The 13,335-nt window shown below is 38.8% G+C and overlaps 2 protein-coding genes across 2 annotated transcripts in view; both read right to left on the bottom strand.

The window, feature by feature from the left end:
* Positions 1-2,389, bottom strand: part of LOC107730711 (ras-like protein family member 10B) — a 25,991-nt gene extending 23,602 nt beyond the window's left edge. Inside the window, exon 1 of the mRNA XM_016541592.1 lies at positions 2,078-2,389. Within this exon, the coding sequence (XP_016397078.1) occupies positions 2,078-2,293 (216 nt within the window). The 5' untranslated portion in view covers positions 2,294-2,389. The remainder of the gene's footprint in view (positions 1-2,077) is intronic.
* A 2,652-nt stretch (positions 2,390-5,041) lies between these two features.
* Positions 5,042-13,335, bottom strand: part of LOC107730709 (AP-1 complex subunit beta-1-like) — a 41,378-nt gene continuing 33,084 nt past the window's right edge. Inside the window, exons 22-24 of the mRNA XM_016541589.1 lie at positions 12,266-12,420; positions 11,116-11,124; positions 5,042-6,445 (exon numbers count right to left, since the gene is read on the bottom strand). Of these exons, the coding sequence (XP_016397075.1) occupies positions 6,371-6,445; positions 11,116-11,124; positions 12,266-12,420 (239 nt within the window). The 3' untranslated portion in view covers positions 5,042-6,370. The remainder of the gene's footprint in view (positions 6,446-11,115; positions 11,125-12,265; positions 12,421-13,335) is intronic.

Below are 13,335 nucleotides of genomic sequence, written 5' to 3'. Positions count from 1 at the left end.
GGGGGGGGGGGGTGGGGCGGGGGGGTGCTAATAGGGATTTCGCCTAGGGCGTCAAAATGGCTAGAAACGGCCCTGCTGTAGCCAGCTATGAGGTCACCATGAAGGTCACAATGAAAATTTTCATGTTCAAAAATAAAGTTTGTTCTCTGAATGACTAATTTGCTGTTTAAAACTCCTCATATGAGTGTCTGCATGTATAATTCAGTTTAGACAGTTTGCAAGAATGTTTAGCATTATGAAAATGATCGCTGCGAGACGCTGGCGAAGGGAACGAAGCTCGAGTCAAGAGAGTTGTGAGAGAGGGCGCGGGCGCGGGCGCAGCCTCCGCCGTGTTGCCAGATCCAGCTATTATAAGTGTCTTTGGACTTGTCTTTTCCACTTAATTCGACACTTTAGAAAGTTAATAAAGTGGGAAGTTGCAGTTTAGAGTTAGCAATGTCTTTATCTAATCTTATTTGCAAAAGATTTGAACTAATTTCGGTTAGAGCCCTGCACGGGCCTCAAATTTAGGCCCTAGCCCGGCCCTGGCCCAAGACGCTCAGGCCCTAGCCCGGCCCGTGTCCGACAGCTTATCAGAATTACCGACCTAGCGTAACTAATCTGAGGACCGCGGAGGAGGTTGTGTTTGCGGAACGATGTATGTTATAATACATCGTGTACACTCACTAAACAAGTGAGAGTGGAGAGATTCGTCCTCACGCGAGCCTATCGCAAGACATCTGGTAGGGGGAGCACCTGGAGAGATTCGTCCTCGCGCGAGCCTATCGCAAGACATCTGGTAGGGGGAGCACCTGGAGAGATTCGTCCTCGCGCGAGCCTATCGCAAGACATCTGGTAGGGGGGGCACCTGGGGTGGCCAGCCAAATTTCAGGGGGGCCGGTGCCACCCCTGGCCACCACGTAGACACGCCCCTGAGGATCGGCAACTTCATCCTTGCGACACCGACTCAGAAAACACTAGTTTTGTGTTGTTTCCACCAGAGAGGCAATTTTTTTCATCACTAATTGATGGATGTCTAAAATATAAAAAATAAGGAGAAGCCTAAAACAGGCCCGAGGCCCGGCCCGCGTTTGAACTATGACGTGAAAATTGGCCAGAAGCCCGGCCCGAGGGGCGTAAAAAAATCTGAAATGCAGGGCTCTAATTTCGGATTATTTTTCGGTTGTTTGTTTTCATAGCTATATCTGGCAACATTGATTCGCCGGTGCTTAAACTGACAGTAAACAAAAATGCCCACGGACAGGTTATTGCTGACATTCCGTAAGGCAAACGCAAAAATCATCATAATATTATCTGTCAGAAACTTTATCAACGCTATCGAGAACAGTAGCATTTAACACTTGTACACAGTTCTGTAGAACAATTAGGTTACAGAATGAAATGAAATATGCAAGCACTATGAAGAAGTCTATGCTATTTCATTCAGTATAGTTAAATTTTCACAATGTCATGCTAAAAACATCCATAAGAGCACTAGACAAAGTTATCATCAGTATAGCAATGGTTATTAATGAAAACAATAACAGCATTATGTATTGCTGCATGAATAATAAACAACTGATACAATTATCCACCCTTACCTATAGTAAAGTGGGCTACTAACACATTTTGATGTAATAAATATGGTATAATTTAACAGTGTTCATCCCTCCAAAACAGATAAAACATCTTTCACAAACATCTACATGTATGTCTCTTTTAAAGTGTTAGTGTATAGTTGTATTTGTAGGGGTTATTATAGCACAATTCTTAACTCCACCCCAGACTTCAATAATTTTCAAACCCTGCATACGGCCATGATAGTAGATACTGTAAAATGAATTTGTTTTGGGTGTGAAAATGTTTAAAATTACCATAACTTACGTTTAAAATCTCTATATATATTCAACAATACATGTAGCCTACTTTTCCAGTAAAATATTTAACTTTTTTATCTGTTATATACATTAGAGTGTTTATTCTACATTGTATGTGCTTTAAATAACGTATATTGCTTTTTTTTTGTACTCTGATGCATTGCTACACAAACAACATGCACGCATGAGCGCTTTACAGTTCTACTGTAGCCTAACGTTACCTGACTCGGGCTTGAAGGAAAGGAGGAAATTGGCGGGACATCCAAAATCTTCAGGTCGTACATAACACCGTTAAGAATGACCGAGGGTCTGTACACGTATCGCGTTTGGGTGGGGGTGTAAGTCTCGGAGAAGTCATTGTAAATAAACTGACGGATGATAGAAGTTTTCCCGACTCCAGGCGCTCCGATGACGGCGATGCTCAGCGTCTCGACCATCCCGCGCGGATCAGGACTGCTGACAACCGCTACCGATCAAGACACTTGGAAAACTGCTCAACAAATCAAAACAATAATATGAATTGTGACCGTGCGCCTTTTTGCGTTTAAATTCCCTCTGCCGATGAGAACGCTCGTCGTGGATGTTCAAATAAATAAGAGTTTGTTCACAGGTCTACGGTCTTCTGATACATTTCGTTATCACTTTTGGTGAAGTATACTGATAGTATTATCCGTTAATGAATGGATCAACAAACCAACTTCATTCACTGCGGCAGTTGCGCTGTCTTTTCTGCATTCCATTGGGGAACAGTCCTCAATGCTCCAGCGCACAGTATTCCTACACACAGCTCTGGAGCTCGAAACCCGTCATTTTCCAACAGCATCCATCTGGCAGCTCTCGGGATAACGGGTGCTCTTCGATCTCGAGGTTACCATTGACCCTTTCTCCTCGTAACCTCTCATACCTTCCCACATCATCTCAGCAGTGCGTGCTGCGCGAGCGCAAGAGTGCTCGCTTCAACGTGCACCTCACCGCTAGCCAAATGCAGTCTGCGCCAAGGTCCATCGTTAAGCTCCGTGAGACTGTCGGTGGACTGTATCCGCACAGACCTCTCGTTGTCGTTGAAGCTACATGTGAAGCAGTCAGTCACCCTCCTGTGTGCTGCTCCTCCGCGCGCACTCATGTGGTTCACCTTGACGCGCGCGCATTAGGCTTGCGCTAATGTTTACTGGCCATATCAGCTCTAAAAGGTCACTCGTATGTCATATCCAGAAATTACTTGCATTATGGGAGGAATACAAGGTGAAAATGTAAGGTAACTTTCGACTATCTAGCTCAAACAGGAATGATGAGTGTTGCTTGTTTAGTAAACAAGCTAAAGTATTGATATTCAGTACAACTGTGCAATTGTTACTTTCTTATCAAACTGTTGTGTAACGTTTAAGTAAAACATTTCGAGTAACTAAAGATTAAAGAAAAAAATTAAGTTACCATAGTCAAGTTAATTCATATATTTCTTACCCGCCACACGAAAAAAATTATATAAATAAATAACCGAAAGCCGGTCTGGAACCGCTTGTTTGAGTGGCGCGGAGCTGAAGAGATTTACAAGCGTTCTGTAATCACTACGCTGTAATTCCACTCCGGATTTTTCAATTGCCGCTCCCCGCTATAGCCAGAGTAACCCGCTCCATCCTCAAGTCAAGAGGTTCAAAAACCGCTTTTGAAAATCTCACAAATCCACTAATGTTCGCTAGAAAAAAGCATAAATCTAGACACAATAGAGTACGTACATAATGTCGTGCGATTAAAATCTGCTCTCATTTAATGGTCATCTGCAGGAATATAGTCACACTGTCTCTAGAGCTTTTAATTTCCCCATGCTCATTTGGATGATAGAAGTGCTGGGTATCAAAATAGCATGGCCTGTAATCTAATGATATTTGGATTACAAACCTGGAATAAATTCATCCATTAGTCAAATTTGATTTACACAAGACATATTAATTTCTCTGTGTTTTTGTCCTCTCAGTCCACATTTAAAATGGTGATTTTTCTCCCTCTATCAGCTTCAGGCCATTCTTAAACCTGACAAATAATCAGGACTGTGAGACACATCTCAGATTGTCAGTACACACACAACTCTACAAAAAATATCCATTAAACATCAATCATGAATGCTGTAACATCTAAATAGCTTTCAATTGCCATGCTGGTGGTCAGGCCGAGTTCATTAGTACCATGAGCAATAGATTACAACGGAAGCCTCCTGTCTTCCTTGCTTAGATTGCTTGCCATCAGCTTCAAAATTGAGCTTCAGACTTGGCATGATTGCACTTCCACTGAATTATATGGTTGGATACACATGCGGCCCCCATCTCCTTTAATATTCTACATTACCCTGTAATTTCATCACCACAAGACAGTCAACACAACAAAGAGGAAATTGTGCTTAAACATGAGCTCAGCAAGGATTCGAACTGTATTGAATAAAATTGGATATGATCCTGCCCATCATAGCTTCTAAACAGAACAGGGAAAAAACAACCAAACAAAACAGAAATATTGGTAAAACACTACACAACTACACTACACAATCAATTATGAGTATTCACTTCCTGTTTTAGCGAAGGACCGGATGATGCATGCCTGCAGACCATAATAAATGGCATTTCCTGAAACCTTTGCAACCCCAGTAAGGTAGCCTATTAGTTTCACTCGAGAAAATGTCATTAGATGAGAAGCAGGTTCAACTTGTGCCCGACAGGATTTCACATTTACTACAAAAAGGTGATATTTGGAAGTCTAGTTTAAATTAGTTAAATTAGTCATATTGCCTACGAGTATGAATGAATAAAACAATATACAAGGTGTTAGGACTGTAACTGAAGCAGTCAAGAGTGGTCAATACTCAAAGTATTAAAATATAATGACTTGCATAAATTTTGCAGAGGGATTACACATTTCTGAAACACTTTTTGGACAGTCCATGTTATTTAAACCAAGGGTTTAAGACTTTTAATGTTTTTTTTAAACTTAAAACCAGGCTGAAATAATTACAATTTAAATCAATGGGTAATATACTTTTTAAATTTCTATAACAGATGCTGCATTCATGACAGAATCCAACAAAAAGTAAAGCAAATGTCTTTACTGGACATCTCCTTGTAGTCACCCCTATGACTAAACCCACAGTATATAACACACATACAGAATCAACAAACTATGATTTAAAAGAAAAACAATAATCATTGTTATTTGGGAACTTCTAAGTGTACACACACTGCATTAAGTGTATCAGGTCAGCAGTGTTTGTCTGGTGGTATTTTACATTAAGCTTGAGAGAGGTCTGTCCACCTTGTCAACATGGTTTAAAAGGAAATTAAACATCACATGGACATAGAAGTTTAACCACATCTCCCTGACCCGTAAAGAATGAGAGAAGAAACGTTCAGTGAACAAGTTGTTTTGCAAAGCAGGAGACATCTGATGCATCGCGTTCAGAGTGATTTTAAAGATATTCATACCATAAAGTATTACTTTTCTGCAGGATGATCTTAGGAGTCGAGTCTCCCTCACAGATCCAACAGTTTATCTTGCTTGCAACAAAACACACACACACACACTAAATCGACAACCCCCCTGAATATGTGGGCATGTAAATCGACAAACGGGGAAATAAGTGAGGACAGGGAAGATTGCCAGGAGGAAGAGAACATGCAGCAGGTTACATCTTCAACTCAGACACACAAACACAAAGCTGATACACTGCACACAAAAGACAGTAGTAACTAAAAATAAACCCAGCTTAATAGCAAACCATGACTGCGAACGTAGTCATCAGCAAATACAGAGATATTTTGAAGAAAAAGAAAAAAGTTTACTCGGCAATTGTGTAGTGCTTCTGGATAAACACAAAGCATTCCCTTAAAAGAAATTGTGGGAGACTTAAATTACTGAGGAAAGACCGGGGAGAGCTTTATAATACAGAAAAAAATTAATAAATAAAGATTTGAACCTTAAGCATTCACACAACTGTTTGTGTGAATACAAACCCAGCGACCCACTGTCTGATTATTAAGACTAAATTAAAAACAGCAGTGTTGAAAGGTTTCTCTCAACTGTAGTAAACCCACCCTTCCTACAACTGGATGGATGACGAATACAGGCTGGTCTAAAACTCTTGAGATCTTCTGCGCATGATGCTTGACCTTCATGAGGGGGGAAAAAATCACTCAGGATAAACAGTAGCAATCATGTAGTAAAGGCAAAGAAATTTGCTGAGAAGAACACCTGCACATATGTGAAATAAAGATGATATCTTTATATGTTGTGTGTTGTATTTTAGAAGAGAGACCGTAACTGTAATATTTTAAGGATTGCAGGAGGGATAAAGAAGGGTGTTGGGAATGGACAAAATAATGAAGAAAAATTCCTTGGGATTCCGTCAATGCTGAAAGCACAGTCTGAGGGAAATGCAAGCCAGCGGGGGTTCTTTCTCTGACTGGTCCAATCAAGTTTCAGCCACCCAAACGATGCCTGGGAACTGCAGTTTCCTGTTGGTTTCCCCCACTTCAGTTCTTCAGCACCAACTCATAGCACTGGTACACAAACTGACAGACCTCTGGCGCTCTGCATTTTATTGACAGCTGCGGAAAGAAACAGAAAGAGAGATTAGAATTTAATTACAGACACGCTGGCAAATATCAAACATCAATTTAAATTTCACAAAATTGTTAAGAAGTGAAGATTTGAGGGCATGCTAAGAAAATTGAGACATTGCAAAGCGAAGAAAAAGAATGTGAGAGAAACTAATAAACACTAGTAATGCTGAAAGCCTGCCAACACACTAATATAAATCTCCTTCACTCTGCCAAGAGCAACCACACAAACACAAAATTACAAACACTGCCATGAAGACCAAAACAAGCTTAGACTTTGACTAACGCTTCCAATTTTTGCCTTATTATTAGTTGAAGAAAAAGTTATTACACTAATTTCAAGTCTGAAAGCACAACGGTACTTTCACCAAGCATATATAAAATGTATCGTATAAATATATAGTACACCACTGTTCAAACATGTATGGTCAGTAAGAAAAGTGACAGTAAAGACATTTATAATGTTATAAAATATTTCTATTTCAAATAAATGCTGTTCTTTTAAACTTCAAAGAAACCTTAAAAAAACGCATAATGGTTTCCACAAAAATATTAAGCACAACTGTTTACAACATTGATGTTTCTTGAGCACCTAATGAGCATATTAGAATGATTTCTAAAGGATCATGTGACACTGAAGACTGGAGTAATGGCTGCTGAAAATTCATGAAATTGAGAAACAATTTCAACTAACCACCTGTAGCAAATTCATAAGCAAGCTGCGTTTACTTGCTGCGAGCCACATAAAAAGCTGTTCCTCCTAAAAGGATCTCATATGGCACTAACAGAGTAATAGACAAACAAATGTAGACTAATGTCAGAGGTGCAACTCTGCTTGGAGAGGCTGACATGAGTGGAGACCTCCATCTACTGCAACACCTGCTTCCGATTTTGTCAAGTGAGCGCTGCAGCAGACTTGAGGATTCTCATGGACCAATCATACAGAGAATAATCAGAAAGCCTGTGGGTACTGTGCAATACGGCATCGTAAGTGCGAAAGGGAAAGAGATGAGCGTGAGGGAGAGGGAGAGATCAATGGCACAATTTATCCCTCCCACACCCAAGAGTTCTCTCTGGGCTTCTATGAGATCACCCTGCAGCTTTCCACAGCGACTGTGAGGCTCCCACTAGTCAAAAGAAAGATTAGTGTCTACACACACAAAGTTTGAGATTCCTAATACTGTGTCCACTAAAGATGATGGAACGTTTCCAATGACAAGTATTTGAATATGTTTGTTTCAAGGTAAAAATGCTTTATAATAGAATAGAATCACAGTCAATCAGAATATATTGGTGGATTAAATTAACATATACTGATTTATATAGAGCAGTGGTCGCCAACCCGTCGATCGCGATCGACTGGTAGATCTTTATCACTGTCTCAGTAGATCCCGAAAAAAACAGTAAAATAAGTACAAAAATGCATTACATTTCTGGGGTTATATTAATGTATCACTGAAGGGAACTGTCTTGAGAAAAGTTTCGATGGCAATGGCATTTTCTTCTCCGTATAAAGCGCAACTCTGCTTAGTTTACAGCGGTAAACAAGGAAACGCTATAGTGCGGTCTGTTCATAAACAGTGTTGCCAAGTCCGCGGTTTTCCCGCGGAATTTAGGCTACTTAACACTGTTGCCGCAGGTTGTTGTTCATGTCCGCGGGTTGAAGCGACCCCAATAACGTGATATTTAGTCCCTGGAATGTGAATTTTACTTGAAGATCCCGATTGGACTAGTTTTATTGTGAAAACCTGGCAACCCTGTTCATAGGCGCCACCTGCTGTCAGAGAGTGCGTCTCATTCAGACCTGCTGTTTTTGTTTCGTGCAGATGTTTTATGTAGCAAATAAATAAATAACACCTAAAGTCAGACCATTCTGTTTTTGTTTTAAATCCTGAAATTAATCTAAATCAAATCAAAAACAACTGCCCGTGCAGATCATGATTAAAATGCAGTGATTGCCTCTAATTTCAAATGGCTAGATATTTTTGTTTAAAGCCAGTTTGTTTGTTATAAAGCAAATAGCCAATAAATAAATTTGCTTAAAAATCAGTATCAGTATCAGAATCCAATTTGCTAGTTGAAAAAAAAAAAGAAAGAAAGAAAGAAAAGAAAATCTGAATTCTGAATCAGCTGTGATCGGCGCATCAGTAATTAAAATACTAAGTAAAAGGCCTCAAGTATGAAGTACAATCTGGGATGTCTTTTTCTATCAATTCTTCAATAGGTAGATCTTGTCTTTCATAAAGGCCGAGGTCAGGGATCTTGGGCCTAAAAAGGTTGGTGACCACTGATATAGAGGTATATGACAACATATAATCAAATTACATATATAGCAGTTTATTGCAAACTAAATTCTTCTTTAAAGTTTGGGGTCGGAAATATTTTTAATATACAGTGATATTAATACTATGAAATTTTACAATAAAAAAAAAAAAACTATTTTCTATTTCAATATATTTAAAAATGTAATATATTCCTGTGATGGTCATTACTCCAGTCTTTAGTGTCACATGATCCTTCAGAAATCATTCTAATATGCTTATTTGCTGCTCAAGAAATATTTCTTATTATCAGTGATGAAAACAGTTGAGCTGCTTAATATTTTTTTGTGGAATCAGTGATTTTTTTTCAGGAATTTTTTGACTAAAAAAGTTACTGACCCCAGAGTCTTACTGAATGGTAGTATATATTAAAATGATAAAATTTTAAACATTAATAAAAAAAACTTAATTAAAATTAATATGCAATATGCTGAACAGATTTATAAAAGTAAAAATCAATATACAGCTTAGGGAACACTGCAAAGTGCTCATTAAAGATCATTCAACTCATCATCAGTAAGATTTAGACAGATAAATTAGCTGAATGAATATGCTGAGAACATCTAAGAATGAGTGGGCATGTCCTTATCAATCAAATGCAGGCCTACTCCACTTCAAGCTCTCATTAGTTCCGTCAGATTTGGAGGGTTTTGTCTTAGCTTCATGCAGAATGTAGTGGGTGCACAAACATAGACGCAATGACATTGGTGCTGACTTGCAATGTGGCATCAGTTTCCTGTATGCAGAGGCGTTTTATTAACAGTTGCATTGTTCTATAATTTGACTCGAGAGATGAAGTCAAAGAGAGAGATACTGCACAGGTGGGTGGTGAGCATGAACCACAGAATTAAGGAAGAATGGATGGTGTGACTCTAAGACTTAGAGATATAGCAGTGGGTTGCGACAATGGGGAAGAATGTAATCAAAAACAGATGAGATGATGGGATGACAGCAAGACTGGAAGCAGCGGGGTGCTGCACGAAGGTTTGTGGAGAAATGCTTTAACAGATCCCTGCCATCAGACGCTCGCAGCATTTAAAGGGGAACCGGGCCATGCTATTGGACGCCTTGTTGCTATAGGGACGACGAACAGTGACAAATTGTAGAGCTTTGTAGCTAATGGAAACATTGCTAGATATTAAAAAAAAAAAAAAAAACATCACAACAGTTCACAGTATAGCCACACAGCCACATTTTTCTGTCCTTTCAGACAGATACTGTTTATATGCTACAACAACAGCCAGGAACAAAACAACCATGATACATGGACCGTGCGTCTGAGCTGGGAATAACAGTTCTGCCTCTTATTAAAGTGGCTGTTCGGATGCGAGGAAAGAGATGGAAGATTAACAGACCCATACAGATGTGTTAAGTCAACATTTATGACAAATTTAGTTTATTCAATGAAAGATTTGATGGAATTTTGTAAATAGTCTTGAACAATTCATTAAAAGGAGTGAGTCATTTACTAGAGAATCGGACAACACTGGTCGAGTCATACATTTGTTTTTGCATGCAGTCACGAAAACCATTTGTTTTCTTGCTATAATTTTGCAGCACTCTGTCTAATCTCCTCACATTCAATTCAGACGGCCAGCTCACATTTCAAATTAAAATATAATTTTGCGGTGGCGGTGTAGATTTAACAGCAGATTTATAGATTCAGCAGCGGTGGAGTGCCTCCGGTTAAAAGCACTACAGGAAACACTGGTGTGTGTATAGGAGAGCAAGTCTTGTGCACATTAAAAGCACATGCCGTGAATCGACGGGTTTCTGCTGAAGAGCAACTCCTTTTATGAAGGCTATTCAATTTGATTTTTCCTGGACTGAAATCTGGAAAACAATTCTGTGCACACAACCTCTGTGTCTTCCTATAATGTCAAGCTTTTCTATTATGACAAAGGACTACAAAATAAAACTCCAAGTTTTCTGCACATTTCCTTATACTGTGGTTTGCTTGACCCTTCAAAACAGTTGCTCTTATATGAAGTCACATAGTTGTGATATTCATTATTATGCTTCACTATTACAGACATGCTTTGTTTTGGTGGACTTTACTGTTTTACTGTTGATAGAAGGAAGTAAACGAAAGAATGATGTTTATTTAAAGGCAGCAAGAGGTAAAAGGTAAGATGTTTAGTTTAAAGGCAGAGTGAGGGATTTTTCAAAAATGCTTTAAAAACTGATTCGGGCCGAATCGCAAAACAAACTTGTAGCCAATCAGCAATAAGTAGGGGCGTGTTTGTTTTGGTGATTTCAAATATAAACATTGGCTACCAGAAATCCCTCACTCTGCCTTTAAGTTAAGATTATTTTGGGGGGAAAAAAACACCCAACCTCCATTTCCTGCATTGTGTTGTCATCATCGAAGGTGAGTGCAGAGATGAGCAAACACAGGAAAAAATACAGGAAAATCAAACATCACATATGAAATCACATTCATCACATAGACAATAAGATGTGATAGAGGATACTTGGGCACATGGTGCAGATTTATCCTAAATTAAGCACTCAGTAGGGGCTAGATGTATTTGATGCAATTAATTTTATATTAGATAATAGTTTATGCAACATCTAGTGGTTTCCTCTTCAAAGAACATGGGATGTGTGCCTTTATTGCTCTAAAGAAAAGTAATGGTACAGCAATTTGTACATGATTCATGAAAAGTGCCACAACACGGTGGAATAACACAATAAATGGGCATTTTCTGATGAAAACAGCTGCATATGCTGATTAACTCCGAGGAAAAATAATTATAATTGTATAATATATTAATAATTAAATTCTCTAGGACTCGGGTGGATGCATATTCTGCTATTGGGAATGAAGCAAGCTGGCGTACACAATTCTAGGTACAGTACACTTGAGATCTGAGAGAAGAAATGGTTCCCTACAATTGTGTTTGAAGCATGATTCATGTGGGAAATGTGAAAGGGAACGTGAGGGAGAAGAAACATACACTCCGTATTGGGCTGATAATGGCAAATCCCACAAACCAAAGGGAGAAAGGACTGACAAGAGGATTGACATCTTTCTTGACAATCTTCTTTCCTTATCTTTGCCCACACAGGATTTGCCAAACTCTCTTTCTCTCTGAACACAATGGCTAGGTCTCCAACCTAGCATGCAGCCTGACTAGCATTTTTAGACTCTGAGGCAAATAAAATGCTATCTAGGCATGCAGCTCAGTAGGTTTTAAGACAGTGTTTATCTACCCAGCAGTCCTTTCCCCTTTGACCGGTTTCATCTCTCACACATGCACACAAACACACAGATCTTTCTCCCGCATGACTCGTTATGAAATAACAGGAGAGTCGTTCTGTGAAACACACTCTCTCACATGCGGCCGCTACTGTCTCCTCCAGCACATCCACTTGTCTTTATCGATCTATGTGTGTATGTGTGTTCGAGTGGTACTTTGCTAGTCTCTTCACATCCCTGTAAAAGCCACTACAACATCCTTCATGTCTCTTTGTTTCCATTTACCGTGTAGTTGGGGTTGCCGGTCTGTATGCGCATTTCTGCCAGCACCCAAATGCCGTTGGTGAGTTTGACAGACTGGTACAGCATGTCCTGCCCCTCCACTGTTCTCTTGGCTATGGTGAAGATATTACTGCCTTGCAGCTTGTTGCTGGCCACGTCTGTGAGAGAGAAGTTACTCATTAACAAAACTCAGACACACATAGCAGGTTTTCTGAAGACAAACTGAACCTGAGTGAGTCTCTATGGCAACTTGCAAATGCATATTTTTACTTACACAATGACATATGAACCATTCAGTAATCAGTCTGATTTAAAAGAAAAGTTTGCTTAAAAAAACGAAAAATTTTCAACATCATGTTATTTAAATTCTTCTTTTTTCATTCTTCCATGAAACAAAGATCTTAGGTGGAATGTCTAAGTTGCCTATTTTTTAATAGAATTAAAGTATTGATCTGCACTTCGGAAAGTGAATGAGATGTTAATTTGATATCCACTAATTTAAACGTGGATACATTGATTCACCAATTCACTGAAAAGAACCATCTCACAACATTATTTTGTGAATCAGATTTGACTAGTTGACTACCACTCAAAAGTTTGTGTTTGGTAAATTATTAAATGTTTTTTTAAAGAAGTCTTTTATGTTCACCAAGGCAGCATTTGATCAAATACTTTTCAGGATTCTTTTATGAATGGAAAGTTCAAAACAGCATTTATATGAAAAATTTTTTTTTGTAATATTAGAAATGTCTTTACTCTGCCACTTTTTAAAATCAGATTAATCACTTGCTGAATAAAAGTATTAATTTCTTTCAAAAAAATCTTACGGATGAAGTACACACAATAAAGTTGTGGTCACACTATATGTGACCCTGGACCACAAAACCAGTCATAATGGTCAATTTTTCTAAATTGAGATTTATACATCATCTAAAAGCTGAATAAATACGCTTTGCATTTATATATGGTTTGTTAGGATAGGACAATATTTGGCCGAGCTACAACTACTTGAATATCTGGAATCTGAGGGTGCAAAAAAAAAAATCAAAATACTGAGAAAATCGCCTTTAAAG

The sequence above is a fragment of the Sinocyclocheilus rhinocerous genome, unplaced genomic scaffold (genome assembly GCF_001515625.1).
Source record: "Sinocyclocheilus rhinocerous isolate Xijiao unplaced genomic scaffold, SAMN03320098_v1.1 scaffold3595, whole genome shotgun sequence".
Lineage (NCBI taxonomy): Eukaryota > Metazoa > Chordata > Actinopteri > Cypriniformes > Cyprinidae > Sinocyclocheilus > Sinocyclocheilus rhinocerous.
Note: the sequence above shows the minus strand (reverse complement) of the source record. Positions and strands in the feature narration are given on the sequence as shown.